The sequence below is a fragment of the Ictalurus punctatus genome, chromosome 25 (assembly GCF_001660625.3).
Source record: "Ictalurus punctatus breed USDA103 chromosome 25, Coco_2.0, whole genome shotgun sequence".
NCBI lineage: Eukaryota > Metazoa > Chordata > Actinopteri > Siluriformes > Ictaluridae > Ictalurus > Ictalurus punctatus.
In genome coordinates, this window is record NC_030440.2 from 15,873,561 (window position 1) to 15,889,628 (window position 16,068).

General features: G+C 40.7%; 1 protein-coding gene and 1 long non-coding RNA gene across 3 annotated transcripts; one reads left to right on the forward strand and one right to left on the reverse strand.

Annotated features, from left to right (window-relative positions):
- Nucleotides 1-1,666: 1,666 nt before the first annotated feature.
- LOC124626310 (uncharacterized) lies at nt 1,667-7,092 on the forward strand. The gene is made up of 3 exons (XR_006981066.2): nt 1,667-3,620; nt 3,693-3,880; nt 6,708-7,092. It is a non-coding gene; the product is annotated as an uncharacterized LOC124626310 (long non-coding RNA).
- On the reverse strand, nt 7,076-13,701 carry LOC108257861 (putative protein tag-278). Of its 2 annotated transcripts, XR_008393466.1 has the most exons (12): nt 13,431-13,701; nt 13,058-13,128; nt 12,741-12,866; nt 10,159-10,308; nt 9,774-9,911; nt 9,416-9,586; nt 9,151-9,213; nt 8,832-9,002; nt 8,558-8,620; nt 8,258-8,412; nt 7,782-7,940; nt 7,076-7,687 (listed from the first exon to the last, which is right to left on the reverse strand). XR_008393466.1 is itself a non-coding variant. In XM_017455964.3 (11 exons), the coding sequence occupies exons 1-10, from the start codon at nt 13,552-13,554 to the stop codon at nt 8,281-8,283; spliced, it is 1,209 nt and encodes a 402-aa protein (XP_017311453.2). In that variant the 5' UTR covers nt 13,555-13,701; the 3' UTR covers nt 7,076-7,940; nt 8,258-8,280. The 2 variants fall into 2 exon arrangements, 1 of the variants encoding a protein (XP_017311453.2); XM_017455964.3 differs by having other exon boundaries at nt 7,076-7,940.
- Between the last annotated feature and the right edge of the window lie 2,367 nt (nt 13,702-16,068).

A 16,068-nucleotide genomic window follows, 5' to 3' on the forward strand; every position in this document is an offset into this window, starting at 1 on the left:
TTAAAGACATTACAATGGATGTTTTCATTAGCCAAACATCTTGGGAAAAATATTCTGTCATGGCGAATCCAGGCCTGACACTGGTCTAGCCGTGATGTCACTGCATGTGTCATCCATGGCCTGGAGAAGGGTGAGTTGCTCATGAAGGTGCCTATCATATACCTTCCACCTCCATGTGGAATAAATTCCTCAATCCGGTTAAGGAAAGGAGAGTATGGGGGTAAGTACATGGTGGTAAACTGTGCATGGGCCTGCAAACCATGCTTGCACCATTTGAGCATGGTGGACCCTGACATTAACCCACACAATGACATTACGCCAGGTCATGCCATCAGCTCTACAGACCTGATTTAGCTCATCAAGGAAGGTTGCAAGCAGATCTGCATTATATGATCCAAGACTAGGTCTGCGTCCCAACACCGTATCTACCAATGTAGCCCCACACATGGTGATGATGGCCCCACGTTGTCCAGGTTGGACAACCAGGATAGTTGCCTGCTGGCCAACGTATTCCCACATCTCCTCCTCGTCTTGGCCTCGTCATCAAAAACACTCGGCTAACACATTGTTGAACATGTCGTCATTGTCCGAGATGTCTGTAAGGCGAATATCATTTCTGGCCCAAACCACAGCCACAGCCCACAGCCCTCTTTTGTTTGTCAGTCAGAATTCTGCCTCTCTGTAATCTCAAATCTGGAAACATGAGCTGTGTCCCAAATGACACACTATACGATATGCACTTATACACTATGTACTTATGTACTATGTACTCAACCGTGTAGTGTATGAATTTCATAAGGTTCTTTTTTCATTCAACATCGGAGTCTGTATAGCCCCTCCCCCTCCGCTACGTAATTAACCATGCTACAGTCGAGTGCATGAAGTGTCCAACATTCCACACGTCGGGCTTTTTTCGGTTTATTAAGTGCATCATACTTTTTCTGTTTGGAATTTTCAGTGTGAGCACACTACGCGCACTATTTATACTACAAAACGGCATAGAATAGTGCATAAGTACGCGGATTGGGACGCACCTATTGTTTGGAAAAGTGGTACAGGACGATGATGAAATATTACATTCGAGTATTAGAGTTTTGAACAGTGCATTTTAATCATCGGTTGTGAGTTTTGTGTCTAGACTTTTGAAAAATTACATCAAAACTGTAATAATAATAATAATAATAATAATAATATCTACGAGGGAAAACTGAACACTGCTGTAGGGATTGAAGTGAAATGAAACGCACTGTGTGCATGGAGATATTGATTTTTATTAAAGATAAGGGTTTTGTTCAATGTTGCTGTTGCCTCACTAATAAAAACAGGCCTGTGTGTATGTATATATGTGTATATATGTGTATATGTGTGTGTTGTTGCAGCACTTTCTGGCTGGAGCTTAAACTGAAGGTCATGTGTAGGTTACAAAGGTCGTTTCCACAGAGCCGAGATGCCTACCGCCTCTCCGTTGCCATGGAAACACTGATGCATCGGCGTTTTGACCCGCGCAGTGCTCGTGCTCTCAGTCGAAGCATGAGGAACCCGTACACGCACAAGCTACAGTATATATCTGTGTGCACATGTGTTAAGCTTTACACTGACTCACACCCACACACAATTTGATTGTGGATAGACAGAAACAGAAACAGACAGAAAATAGACGTAAGTGTGTGTGTGTTGGGGTGGGGGGTTTGGGGGTCATGTTTTTATATCTTGTTGGGGACCAAATGGTACAAGATCGTCTTTTGTGTATTCTGTCATTTGTGCGCTCCTTTAATGCTACTGTAATGTACAGACAGGGAGCTCTGATACGTTCCTGTGAGCAGTGTGCCGAACAATAGCATTGCACACACACACACGTATAAATCAGTGCTGGTGTGTATACCAACACTTCCCCCACATGTGATTAAACTCTTGTGTATTGATCTCTGTCCTGAAGCATGCATGGTTGTGAATGCATGCTTTCATCCAATCTGAACGTAAATTCATGAAAAAAAGAGTGAGTGTGTGTGGATGCATGTTCTAGTACCTTCTAGTTTCATTTGTACGTGCCGTCTATGTTTATTTAAAAAGGAAAGAAAGAAAGGACAGCATGTGTGCATGTTCTAGTAGGTTACTAATCTAATATGTGGGTGCAGTTTGGAGTACCTCAGTCAAGGGACTGAATACTACTAAAGGAGAGATTTCACAGACGTTTCGAAACACTTGTTTTCACTTCATCGGGGATTACTACACACAGATTAATTGCGAAAAATTCAGTTTAATCCATCCATCCATATTCTGTACCGTTTTTACCTACACAGGGTCACGGGATAGCCCGTAGCGTATCCCAGAGAGCTCGGGGCACAAGCAGGGGGACACCCTGGACGCATGTCTTCGGACTGGAGGAGGAAACCGGAGTACCCGGAGGAAACACCCGAAGCACGGGGAGAACATGCAAACTCAGTGTGCACACAGGCGGGATTCGACCCCCCAACCCCGGCGGTCTGAGGCGATTGTATTTACAAAATAAAGTTTAACACTTTAATTTGAAATATTATTAATATTATTCAATTCGATTTGATTTGTATAGCGCTTCTAGAATGATCTCAAAGCAGCTTTACAGAAACATACAAACACAGGATGGAGATTTTAAGTGTGTGGATTTATCCCTATTGAGCGAGACGGTGGAGACGGTGGTGAGGAAAAACTCCCGAAGATGATATGAGGAAGAAACCTTGAGAGAAACCAGACTCGGAAGGGAACCCGTCATCATCTGAGTCACACCGGATATAAGGCAAAATCCAGCCTTTACTGATAATTGTGCGGCTGAGTGAAACGCTATCATTCACCGAGCACCAGGCTTTGCGAGAGGTGATGATGCATCAGGGTGCCATTAATCGCCTAATCCAAGAAGGTGGTGTTAGTGAGGTGTAGCTGCACTGCTGAGACAAAAAAAAAAAAAAAAAAAAAAGACCTCATGGAGCATGTGGTATAAATAGACCCTCAAATCGATAAAACTGAACTAAGCGAGTCTTTACGTTTATTTACGTGTGTGAATGGAAGCCTGTCCTGACTCAAACAGCTCAATAAGCATTGAGCTGGAGTTAATCGATATATCACACGGTATATACTCTGTACATTCTGCTTTGTAAAGTGCGCATCATATACACAGAGGATTAACACCAGGGCTCAGCTTACCTCTTTATAGGGTGTCAGGTTGAGGGATGATGAGGGTGTACAAACTTTCTGTCAGTAGGCTTCATGCTGCGCCGACATGATGAACGGTTTCAATTTTCCACATGCAATCTGATAAGAAATGATATGAATTTTCCAGTTAGCTCAGCGACTGAAATGTGTTCCTCTCGCTTTCTGTCTGCACTTCGTCTCAGGGTTCCCTTCCAGAAGCTTCTGATAGCTGACCGAGGGCTTGGTGCTGCTTGCAGGAATATATATATATATATATATATAGTGTAACATTTAATAGATAAGTCTGTACTTTTAGCCCTCCATCAGTTTCTTAACATTGTACATAGTACATTGGCTAATAACATTTAGGCTTCATAGTTTATCAGGTGTAATCCTTCTGGATCCAAAGAGCTGAAATGAAAAGAAAATGAACCACAAAAAAATTCTCCAAAAAGGTAATCTTTCATACATTCCCTAAACTGTAATCTGATTACTTGTGCCTACCTTCTATAATAACCTTTTTCTAGGTTCTATATAGCTAGCAGGAAGAAGGCTGAGGCCGGTAAAATGAGCAGGGGACCATCACCACTTTCCCTGGCTCCGGATGAGGAGCCGGAACTGTCCCTTAATCAAGGGTGACCCACGGTCGATGGGATTCCAGGGAGCAGTTCATCAGCGTCAGCTGCCTATCGTGATATGAGAGACTTGGTAAAATGTAGGTATAACATATACTAATGACTTATTATTTTTGAAGTTTCCAGAGATATATCCTTAAACACCCAAGATGACCATAAACACTGCCACCATTTGAAAAATGCATTGTCTTTATTGACTTTACTGTCAATGTTTCGTTCGTGTATTATACATGCTTATTTTATTTTACTGCATATGGTGTGTACAATCTTAATCGTACTGCCCCGATTAGATCAAACGGAGTTTAAAAGAGAGAGAGAGAGAGAGAGAGAGAGAGAGAGAGAAAAAAAGAAAAGCTGAACATAAAAAAGGCCAGGCTTGAAACTGAATTGCAGGAGCGCAAGCTAAAGGTCGGAAAAGTATTGTCTTTGCCTAGTGATGATTATTCTGTCACTGATTGTCGATGGGAAAGCAATAAATACAAATGTCTTTTTCAATTCCAGGAAATAAAGAAACAATGAACCACACTCGACGGTTCACTTTGTGCATTAGTCATGAATGAATTTGGCAGATCACATCTCGTACCACCCTGCCATCTCTTTGGATCAGTCCTGCGGTTAAGCAGCCGCTCGACAGGAAAGACGGTTAATCCAGCAGCACATAAATATTAGGAGCGTGGCTTTTACACACTTAGAGTTAACAGAAGCGGAAGGAGAAAACGAGCGTCCGAGAGCTCCTACACAACAAAAGCAAATAAAGCAATGATCATTTAAAAAACAAGTATCAAAACCAAAAATTTACAGTATTTCTGAGTATACAGACTAAACGTTTTTTTTTTATATATATATAATTCTTTACATTAAAAAAATGGTTGTAAAGCATTAAGCTGAATGAAATACATTTACTAAAACATTTTTTTTTTAGTTATATGTTGGTTGTTGCTGCTGCTGCTGTTATAAATCTAACCATAAATACATTTTTCAAACGTGTGGACGGTTCGTTTCACAGAGGAAGCCTGACACCAAAATATTCATATTTTACGTCATCTTAAGTGGTAAGTAAAATGGACATGTCAAATTGGCAGACAATCAAACCCACTCGGATCAGTTCATAAAGAACCACTCTATTCTCACACTAAAGATCAAGTCATTTTACTGTAGAGTTTAAAAGTACTCGCCCTTTAGAACGACTGGATTGAAAAGATGCAGTTTTTAGTAAAAGTAGTTATATTTGCCTTAATTCTTTGTAGCGTGTATCGAAACTTAACTGATTTTCGACTTTTTTTTAAAATTTATTTAAAGGGTTATAAAAACACGTTTAGACTGTATGCTCATAAATACTGTCGATTGTTGTGTTTGTTTTTGTTATTTATTTATTTACTTATTGAAAATAATCATTGTTCATTTGCTTTTGCTGTGTACGAGCTGAGTGTTGCGCGTTACTGTAATCGAATTCACTTTCTTCTGAACAAAAGGTCAAGTAAAGGATTACTCTTCATTTTTAAGTCATTTAATTACAGTTACTTTTGATTGTGCTCGCCTTACGTACTGTATAGACTTTCAACAATTCTGTATGAAACGATATTGAATTTGAAATCTAAATCGATCATCTAAAGATAAAAAACAAACAAACTGTTTTGTAGTTTAAAATCGGCCCCTCGAAATCCGTTATCCGTAGGCTGGCGCACGCAAGAAGGATGTCGGCAGAAACGAGTGGCTGTTTTACTAAAGGAAATATTTCCATCACTTCATTTTTCGGACGCGTGTAGACGAGAACATGACGGTAAATTCTAAGTTATGTCCCGGGGAAAAACCACTATCGGCCTTTCTCCGAAGTAGTAGCTCTTATCGTCGAGCCTGTTTATATCATTTGTTGAAATTTTTGCATTAATGAAGCTGTGTTTAATAGGCTAAACTATTTGACTCAAATTGAAAGAATTAAAAGAAAAGTTTTCCTTCGTATCGCCCATGTGGTCGAGGTTGTTACGCATTTTAAGAAGTAATCAGTAATGAGTCACGCAATTACTTTTCGGACAGAGTAATTCATCAGGAATCTACATACGATGCTGACGATGTAACTAGTAATTCGTTCATTTTTTCGAAGTAACTTATCCAACACTGGTAACATACACAGGGTGACACAGTAACACGGTAACAGACACGTTTACCCGTTATTATTTAACAGTTAACGCAGTACAGGAAACACTTCTCAGGGCGGTGTGCAGATCTAGTCCGGGGTTACTTCGATCTGAACGTCATCACGGTGTCCGGGTATGTAAAGTGCAGGATAGACGTGCTGTAAGAGATTAAAGCGGCTGTGCCGAGTGTGAACAAAGTACAGAGTAGCTAACTGTAAAATTATGAGTAATAGTGTATGATCAGTAACAAAATCAAACAAAACCAACAAAACGTCACATGGGAATTATAGTGTCTGTTTTGTTTATGAAAGAAACCCTGACTAAACATTTAAATGTAATTTAAAGGATGGTTATTATTATTATTATTATTATTAGTATTATTATTATTATTTTATCTAGTGTAAATCAGCTTTAGTGCTGCAGATGTTTAGCAGGTTAGCATTCCCACAATGAAGCTGACTTGATGTGGTGAAATTCTTGCCTTGGGAATGCTGTTTTAGTCATTTTGTCGTCCTCTTTTCCAGGAGTTAAGTTACAAATCTTGGTTTAGGATAGTGTACACTGTCTCATCGTTACTTCATTTTTCTGTGACTGCACTGCTTTTGCTTACCTGGACGTGTGAAAATGGTCCATTGGCTTAGCAAAACTAGCACTTTTGGCTAAATAGAGCACTCATATGGGTTACGTAATGGTAGGCGTGTTTTGTCCAGCAATAATAATCTGTCCGTGTCATCAAACAGTTAATGATACGTTTTTCTACTAATTACTTAAGTTCATATAGGTCTCGTCAATGGAAGGGCACATATGTGGCTGCAAAGTGGATGGGTGGAGGGCTGTAATTCCCAAATATGCGGTCAATCATCTTCTACAACCTGAGTGTACTGGCCTCAGCAGGGTATGTGGAGAGGATCTTCTCCAGGACGGCAAATTAATGGAGCGATGTCCATAACCAGTGCTTTGTGGAGCTCATGAGGAATGAGCTCCTGATCTCACTCGACTTCGACCTGCCCTGTGCCGACTTTCAGTCATTTTGAAAGATAAGTCATTGCTTAATGCAGCAAGGAGGGATTAAAAAGTACTCATGGAAGAGCAAGTAATGAAGAAAGAAAATAATTCCTCTCCATGGAGAGAGATGAAATGAACTGTTCCATAGACACACATTTATTTAGTTATTTAGTATTTCTTTATGACAAATGCATTTCATTTTTCGTAAATACACTTAAGAGTTCTTTCTGTCTTTGTGTTTGATTTCTTGCTTGTATTTATCCATGAAGCTTATGAGGTATGAAGGGTGAAAAGATGTGAAGTTAAAATCAAGCTGGAAAGAAAAACGGCGTGGCGTGGTGACGTAACCCGAAGCACGAGCTCAAAGCCTGAGTGCATGCTTCCTGGTTTGTCAGTAATATTGACTTGTTAACAAAACACACATGCCAAAAGTAATGGGGCAGTGTTTATCACCTATATAAGACCAGCACTGGGTAGGAAACCCAGGGGGCAGTGTTTATCACCTATATAAGACCGGCACTGGGTAGGAACCCAGGGGGCAGTGTTTATCACCTATATAAGACCGGCACTGGGTAGGAAACCCAGGGGGCAGTGTTTATCACCTATATAAGACCGGCACTGGGAACCCAGGGGGCAGTGTTTATCACCTATATAAGACCGGCACTGGGTAGGAAACCCAGGGGACAGTGTTTATCACCTGTATAAGACCGGCACTGGGTAGGAAACCCAGGGGGCAGTGTTTATCACCTATATAAGACCGGCACTTTGTAGGAACCCAGGGGGCAGTGTTTATCACCTATATAAGACCGGCACTGGGAACCCAGGGGGCAGTGTTTATCACCTATATAAGACCAGCTTGACTTTTTACTTCACATTAAATTATGTTACTTTATTTTCACCCCTCATACCCCATCATGTTGATTCTGCTGGGGATCCATTTCTGTTCAACTACCTTCTGCCTCAAGCACTCGTCTCCTGGGATCCAAGAGTATGCCTGTTTCTGTAAAAAAAATAAATAAATAAAATAAAATAAAATTAAAAAAAGATTTAATTTATGAAAACACACATGCGATTGAAAAAAAAATTCTATGCCGAGTGCTTAATGTTTACATCTGCAATGGATCTCTTCTATTCAGTAAAAACTAAAAACTAATGGATCTCTTCTATTTCAGTAAAAACTAACAAAAAACAAACAAACCTATAAATACATTTTTAAATTTCGGTTAAATGAACCTCATCATGCAGCATAAACATGAAAAGTCCTCATATTATTTCTAAAGGAGCTGCTAAATGCAAGGATTTTTTTTTCTTGCTTACGTCTCTTAGCTCATCGCAGTGAGTCACTCATCACAGTCCTGCACTGTTCCTCGCTGTGTCTCCACCTGGTCTTTCAGGTCAGACTTCTCCACCTCAAGCTGAGCGATGGTCTCCTCAGCCTTCTGGTGTTTCTCCTCAGCTTCAGTTAGGGAGACCTGAAAAAGTACAACAAATAAAGCTTATTAGCTTTATTTACTTCTACATACACTTTCATACAGTTTTTAAAAAAATGTGAGTAAACAAGCACACACACACACAGTTCACAATACCAGTCGAGGTTTCATGAGAAGGAAAGTTTACCTTCAGTGACTCCTCTGTGCTTATCAGACTCTTCTTCATCTCATGCTTCTTTATCTGATGCTCCTAGAACACACACATGGGGCAACAGATGTTCAAACTCGAGTGCTTAACCTTCACATCTGCAATGGGCCATTTCTGTAAATTAATTAAAAAATCTAGGAACATGAAAATTCTATTTTAATTTTGGTTAAATGAAACTCATCGTGCAGTAGAAACATGAAAAAGTCCTCGTATTTCTAAAGGAGCTGCTTAATGCAAGACTTTTCTCGCTTACAATCATTAGAGCAGCAGCCCAGCTGCGAGCCTTAGTCAGCAGGTTCTCCACATCCTGCACTGTCTCTCGCAGTGTCTCCACCTGGTCTTTCAGTTCAGATTTCTCCACCTCCAGCTGAGCGATGGTCTCCTCAGCCTTCTGGTGTTTCTCCTCAGCTTTAGTCAGAGATACCTGAAAAAGTACAACAGTTAAAGCTTACTGGCTTTATTTACTTCTACATACACTTTCAGACACTTTTTAAAAACGTGAGTAAACAAGCGCGCACACACACACACACATTCACAATAGCTGTCGTAGTTTCATGAGAAGGAAAGTTTACCTTCAGTGACTCCTCTGTCTGTATCAGTCTCTTCTTCACCTCATCGTTGTTCATCTGATGCTTCTAAAACACACACATGGGGCAAAAGACGTTCAAACTCGAGTGCTTAACCTTCACATCTGCAATGGGCCATTTCTGTTAATTAATAAAAATCTAGCACCATGAAAATTTCATTTTAATTAAATGAAACTCATTGTGCAGCAGAAACACGAAAAAGTCCTAAAGTCCTAAAGGAGCTGCTTAATGCAAGACTTTTCTCACTTACATTGATTAGCTCAGCCGCCCAGCTGTAATTCTCGGATAGCAGGTTCTCTACGTCCTTCAGTGCCACTTCCAGTGGCTCCACCTGGTCTTTCAGGTCAGACTTCTCCACCTCAAGCTGAGCGATGGTCTCCATAGCCTTCTGGTGTTTCTCCTCAGTTTCAGCCAGAGAGACCTGAAAAAGTACAACAAATAAGGTTTATTGGATTATTTACTTCCTCTACACACTTTGACACTTTTAAAAAATGTGAGTAAACAAGCACACACACACACACACACACACACACACACACACACACACACACACACACACACACAGAGTTCACAATAGCTGTCGCAGGTTCATGAGAAGGAAAGTTTACCTTCAGTGACTCCACTGTCTGTATCAGACACTTCTTCATCTCCTCGTTCTTCATCTGAAACTCAGACTTCTCCACCTCAAACTGAGCGATGGTCTCTACAGCCTTCTGGGGTTTCTCCTCATCTTCAGCCAGAACGACCTGAAAAAGTACAACAAATAAGGTTTATTGGCTTTATTTACTTCCTCTACACTTTCAGACACTTTTAGAAACCGACTAATGAGAATAGTCTAAAATGTAATGGGGGAAAGGGCAAAATGTATCGTTTCCTTTTCCTGAAACTATGACTGCTAATGTATATTTTGTGTGTGTGTGTGTGTGTGTGTGTGTGTGTGTGTGTGTGTGTATTTCTAAAGGAGCTGCTTCATGCAAGACTTTTCTCACTTACATTGATTCGATCAACAGACCACCTGTGAGCCTTACAGAGGAGGTGCTCCATGTACTGCACTTTTCCTTGCTGTGTCTTCACCTGGTTGGTCAGGTTGGCCTTCTCCACCTTCCACTGAGCAATGGACTCCTCAGCCTTAGTCAGGGAGACCTAAAAAAAATACAACAATTAAACCTTATTGGCTTTATTTACTTCTACACACACTTTCAGACACTTTTATAGTTTGGAGGCAAAAAATAAATTTTCCCAAAATGTGAATGTACATTCACTCACTCATTCACTCACTCACTCACTCACTCACTCACTCACTCACTCACTCTCTCACTCACTCTCTCACTCACTCTCTCACTCACTCACTCACTCACTCTCTCTCCCACTCACTCACTCTCTCTCCCACTCACTCACTCACTCTCTCACTCACTCACTCACTCTCCCACTCACTCTCTCACTCACTCTCTCACTCACTCACTCACTCACTCTCTCACTCACGCACTCACTCACCCACTCTCTCACTCTCCCACTCACTCTCTCTCTCACTCACTCACTCTCCCACTCACTCTCCCACTCACTCTCCCACTCACTCCCCCACTCACTCCCCCACTCACTCACTCACTCACTCACTCACTCTCCCACTCACTCCCCCACTCACTCACTCACTCACTCACTCACTCACTCTCTCACTCACTCACTCACTCACTCACTCTCCCACTCACTCCCCCACTCACTCACTCACTCACTCACTCACTCACTCACTCTCTCACTCACCCACTCACTCTCCCACTCACTCTCCCACTCACTCCCCCACTCACTCACTCACTCACTCACTCACTCTCTCACTCACTCTCTCACTCTCCCACTCACTCTCCCACTCACTCACTTACTTACTCACTCACTCAATCTCTGTCTGAGCATGCATGGTAGAGGAGCGATTGTGGCGTGTTGAGTGTGTGAGAGCGATTGGCATTTCTGCGATTGGCCAACTTTTTTCCGTGTAAATACTTATATACAATATAAATTTATATATAAACATTTATTTTACAGTATTTATGCATCATTTTTTATGGATGCATAAAAAGCACAGAATTAAACTACAGTCATAAATGAATAATAAAAACTCACTGCAGTTTCTGTTACTCGCTGCCTTTAGACATATTATTTTCCTTGTGTTTACTTTTGATCATAGTGTTTTAATTAGACATTACAGATCTTACTCGTGCTCCTATTGCGCGTCTACACCGCACGTGATCAGCAACGCGGGCTCGTTACTAACACATCACTTCCGTTATAATAAACGACAGAATTTACACTGCAAGCGCGCAGATACAACATATAATGACAATAAACTTAAATTAAACTAAACCTTGTAAGCAGCTTGCACCAGTTTCCCCGCCCCTTACACACAGCGGAGCATTTCGGATATAAAATGGGAGAGTGGACCCGCCATGGCGAAGTGTACTGGGTTTTAAAGATGATATTAAACCAGAATGGAGGGCACTATACAAACCAGCGTTAAGCAAAAAAAAGTCGCTGACTTGACTCCAATGGAGGATTTTACACCGAATTGTATCTGCGAAGTCTTTTATCTCCATTTTAAACACTGAGGTCACACAGGAATGTCCATTTTGTTCACAGAGAGACTGTTTTTCATGCTTTTATACATTGCTCCAGGTTGCAGTCATTGTTTGTGTTTAAAAAACAAAAAAAAACAAAAAAAAAAAACAACTTGAGGTCATTTTATGTGGATTTTACTTTTCAGTTTTTCCATCTTTGGTTTCAAGTATGTCAGAAGAAACAGATTCGAGTGTCCGCTGATTCATTTGCTCTTACGCCAGGCCAGAATGGCGATCTACCCGAGCAGGAAAGGCAAAGTGAGACAAAACACAAGACTGCGACGCCATAAGAGTTCTCTCCAGACTGATCAAGGCAAGAATTCTGATTGATTTGAACTTTTACAGGAGTATGGGGGACGTAAAGATGTTCGGGGCAGGGTGGTGTTGTGAGGAGGCTGTGTTCTCTGTAGTGGAGGGAGAACTGTGTAGATAGAAAACTGTTCTGTGTTATGTGTAGAAAAAACTATTTATTAATGCTTTTTTTAAATGCTCCTTTAAATATTTATTTAACATTTATTTATTGAGCCACCCTAATTTTACTGTGTATAATGCGACTTTTGTCAAATAAAGGATTATAAAAAAAATAATAAATAAATAAATGAGTCTCTCTCTCACCTCAAATACAGCCATGGGGCAAAAGAGGTTAAAAATCGAGTACTTAATGATCACATCTGCAAGTTGTCCCTACATCCTTCCTGTTATACCATAATGACAACAATAACAATATACCTGATCATAAATAACAAACCTCGTGATATAATACATTACATAACTATTATCCCAAAGAGTTGCGTTGCTGAGCTTGTGATAGAGATGAGGATTTTAGCCTCCCATCTAATCTAATCTAATCTAATCGACTCTCGCCAGCATCGCTGCATCAGACTCCAGTGTGCAGATATTTCCTATTCTCCATCATTCCCATCATATATTATTTTGAAAAGTACTTTTTAATCGAACGCCTATCTCACGTACCTTGCTTTTCAGGTCATCTCTGCGTGCCTCACAGAGCAGTTCCTCCAGCTCCCTAACTCTGTCCTCGAGCCGAGTATTGGACACCACAAGCTTCTGAATCTTCTCCTCAGCCTGAGTCACAACGTCCTGAAATTCACAGCGCAAATAGCGTTGGCTTGAGGTGTTCGTAGCGCTCCCGAGTACTAGCATTCAGTCCAAACATCATTTTATTTCCTCCTCCATAACACTTTAATCCAGATATTTAACACCTGCATATGATGGAGAACTGGATTTGTGGATTCTCCCCACAACTAAAGTTAGGAGCAGAACACGCTTACCGTGACCTGGTCCTGAGGAACCTCTGTGGGTTGGAGCAGAGCCGGTTCCGTGGCCCAGTCACACACTGGGTCTAAATAAAAAATAATAAAAATCCATCAGACATCCTCATCATCATCTGTTATTTATGTTTTGAATTCCAGACCAGCAGGATTTTCCACGTCTGATCCTGGTGCGGCTCTACAGCACAAGTATTCCCACTTTCACACATAAATGCACTTCACTGATGTTCAGTATGTTCATGTCCAATGTGGGCTAAGGTTAAGAACGAGCGAGCAGATTTTATAGCAAAACTATTCAATTCATTTCTTTGAAATGACGGAAGTAAAGTGAGCACTTCACGGTTACAGCAGCACGACTGAGAAATAGTTGTACCTTCAGTTGGGACCTCGGGGTCCGATGTTGTTTTCTTTCCATCGCCTTGTCCGTCCGTGAACGTCAGGGGACGCTGTGGGAGGTCCACTACATCAGCATCAAGCGCACTCAAAAACTTACTCATGTTCTTCTCTTGATAAGAGCAACTACAACAAACGTCTTAATCGCACAAAGTTCAGAGGAACTCTGAACGCTCCATATTCTTTTCTCTCTCTTCAGTGCAGGTGCTACTCTGTGACCTCATGGATTATGGAATGTTGCTTAGCAACAATCTAGAAGTCCGTTGAAAAATTCTTTCAGCAATAATTATATATATAAATAAATAAATCTACTATTCTATACGGTATGTTGTCCTAAATGAATGAGTGTTATGAGAATGAATAAAGCGAATCCCTGAGCAGTTCAGGGCTGTGTTTGACATTTTCTTCCCCTCAGTTTAGGAGCCTGTACGCTTTGGGCATAAATCAACTGTTTTGCTTGAATGGAAATATATTTTATTGTAAATAAATAACAACTATAATGTGCACACAAATACATTTCTAAGCTTTTGGGTTACACTTCCTTTTATAATATTCATACACAAAGTGCTCACAAGCTGCATGAAGCTACAATGAAATGTTTTTTTTTTATTTTTTATCCCACGTAAACTTTTACATTCACTTGAATTCATTTCAGGTAGAAAACAAAATGAATTTCAGTGCTGAATGAACTGGAGATGGTATCGTCTGTGATGGCGTTTACGTGACAGTCGATTCATTTAATATTTCATTTTCTCAGGTTTTTGACAAATTTTAAAATAAATTTTATCTGAGTTACCACACTCTCTCTCTCTCTCTCTCTCTGTTTCTGTTCGAGTAGTGGGATTATATTCGTTAAGATAAATCTCTGCTGCAATCAAGAGAAGTCAGTGAGAATTTTTTTCAGAACACTGAAAGAATTGGCTTCGCCGAGTTGTTGGCTCGTAAATAATCGAGTCTGGCTTTCGATTAAATAATATCCTGTTAGTGTGCAATGAATCAGTGAGTGAGAAAAACAAAAACAACAACAACAAAAAAAACACCACAAGTCCGAGAGCAGTGAAAAGCATTCTCCTCACTGAGCTCTCCAAAGCAGCCGCGAGCGCTTTATAAACAGCGCCGGCGCACTTGGGCCTCGTGTTCAGCCAGAGAACACCGAAAAGCCGACAGCAAAATAAATGCTGCGTTTTCCGCCAACGACGATCCACGAAGCAGAGAGCCGATCGATTTTCTAAGCAGCTTAAGCACCAACACACACTCACTCTCTATCCAACACGTGATTTTAAACTATGAGGAAAACCAAGCATTTAATAAAAGACTAGCTGATTCAAAAATTGATCTAAAGATGACTTTATAGAGCAGAACGAGCCAAAGATGAAATCCGAGAGAGACTCGTTTTACTCACCGCAAACAGAACGTCTGCTAAAGGGCCAAAGACACGGTAAATACTACGTGTAAGGAATCACACACTTGGAGGTGTGCTGTTCTAGGAAAATAATCAACAACAGGATGGTGTGATGAAGCGAAGCTGATCATTTCGCACTAACGGTACATCCCGAAGTGTTTTATTTCACTTCTACCACAGCGGTTTGCCGACGATGACAGACTTTTATGAAGACTTTCCTGTATCAGAAAACTGAAAGTTACAGCTTTACCTCTGACTGTTACAAAGCGCTGACACTGGAGACTCCTTCCATAAATGTTAAATAAACAACAAAAAAAGTTCTTTACAGAAAACTTCACCACATGTTGTTGTTGTTTTTAAAAAAGTGTGTTTATGTGGAGCATCCGCTATGTACAGTAATGCTGCGTCCCAATCCGCTTACTCATACTATGCACTAAAAGTATGTACTCTTTTTGTGCCCAAGGTGTAGTAAGAGAGTACGCAAGTACCGGGACATACTGACACGTCATGTAACGGACGAGAACGTCGTCACCTAGTTACGCACGCCGTCACCGTAGACAACCTCCTCGCCGCATTTCAGCTTTTCTTCGTTCGTTATTCCTTATATCGTTTATACTATCTCGTTTAATTTACCATTCCCTCGATTTATTTTCCCACTTTTCATTTACACCTCTCTAAAACGCGGCCAAGTTTGCAGGTTGAATTCGGCGAAGGATAAACTCCTCCTCCTCCTCCTCCTCCTCCTCCCTGGAGCAAGGAGTTGTGGGTAATATTAGCTGAAAAAGTGTCCACACTTTGAAAATCTACCGGGAATTATAGACCATCCGGGTTCGTTTGGGAGAATCGTTTAACATACTGGCGCATGTCAGGAAATTAGAATATGCTGGAAAAGTTCATTTTTTCCCCCTGTGATTCAATTCAGAAAGTGGAACTTTCATATATCCTAGACTCATCACACATAAAGTGAACGATTTCAAGCCTTTTTTTGTTTTTGTTTTAATCTTGATTACGGTTTACAGCTCACGGAAAGCAAAAATCCAGGTCTGCTGACATAGAAAATGAATCAGCACCTTCTGACCAATCAGAATCGAGCATTCAGCACTGCTGTGGTGTAATGATTTAATGATGATGAGTCTTTATTGATCACATATACATTACAGTGAAATTCTTTTCTTCGCATATCCCAGCATGTTAGGAAGTTGGGGTCAGAGTGCAG

Excerpts from the sequence above, each read along its gene's own strand:
- LOC108257861 (XM_017455964.3), bottom strand. The coding sequence starts at position 13,554 with ATGAGTAAGTTTTTGAGTGCGCTTGATGCTGATGTAGTGGACCTCCCA. Across the intron at positions 12,867-13,057 it reads TTCCTCAGGACCAGGTCACG|GACGTTGTGACTCAGGCTGA; the intron begins GTAAGCGTGTTC and ends TGTGAATTTCAG. Across the intron at positions 8,413-8,557 it reads GCACAGAGGAGTCACTGAAG|GTCTCCCTAACTGAAGCTGA; the intron begins GTAAACTTTCCT and ends GTACTTTTTCAG.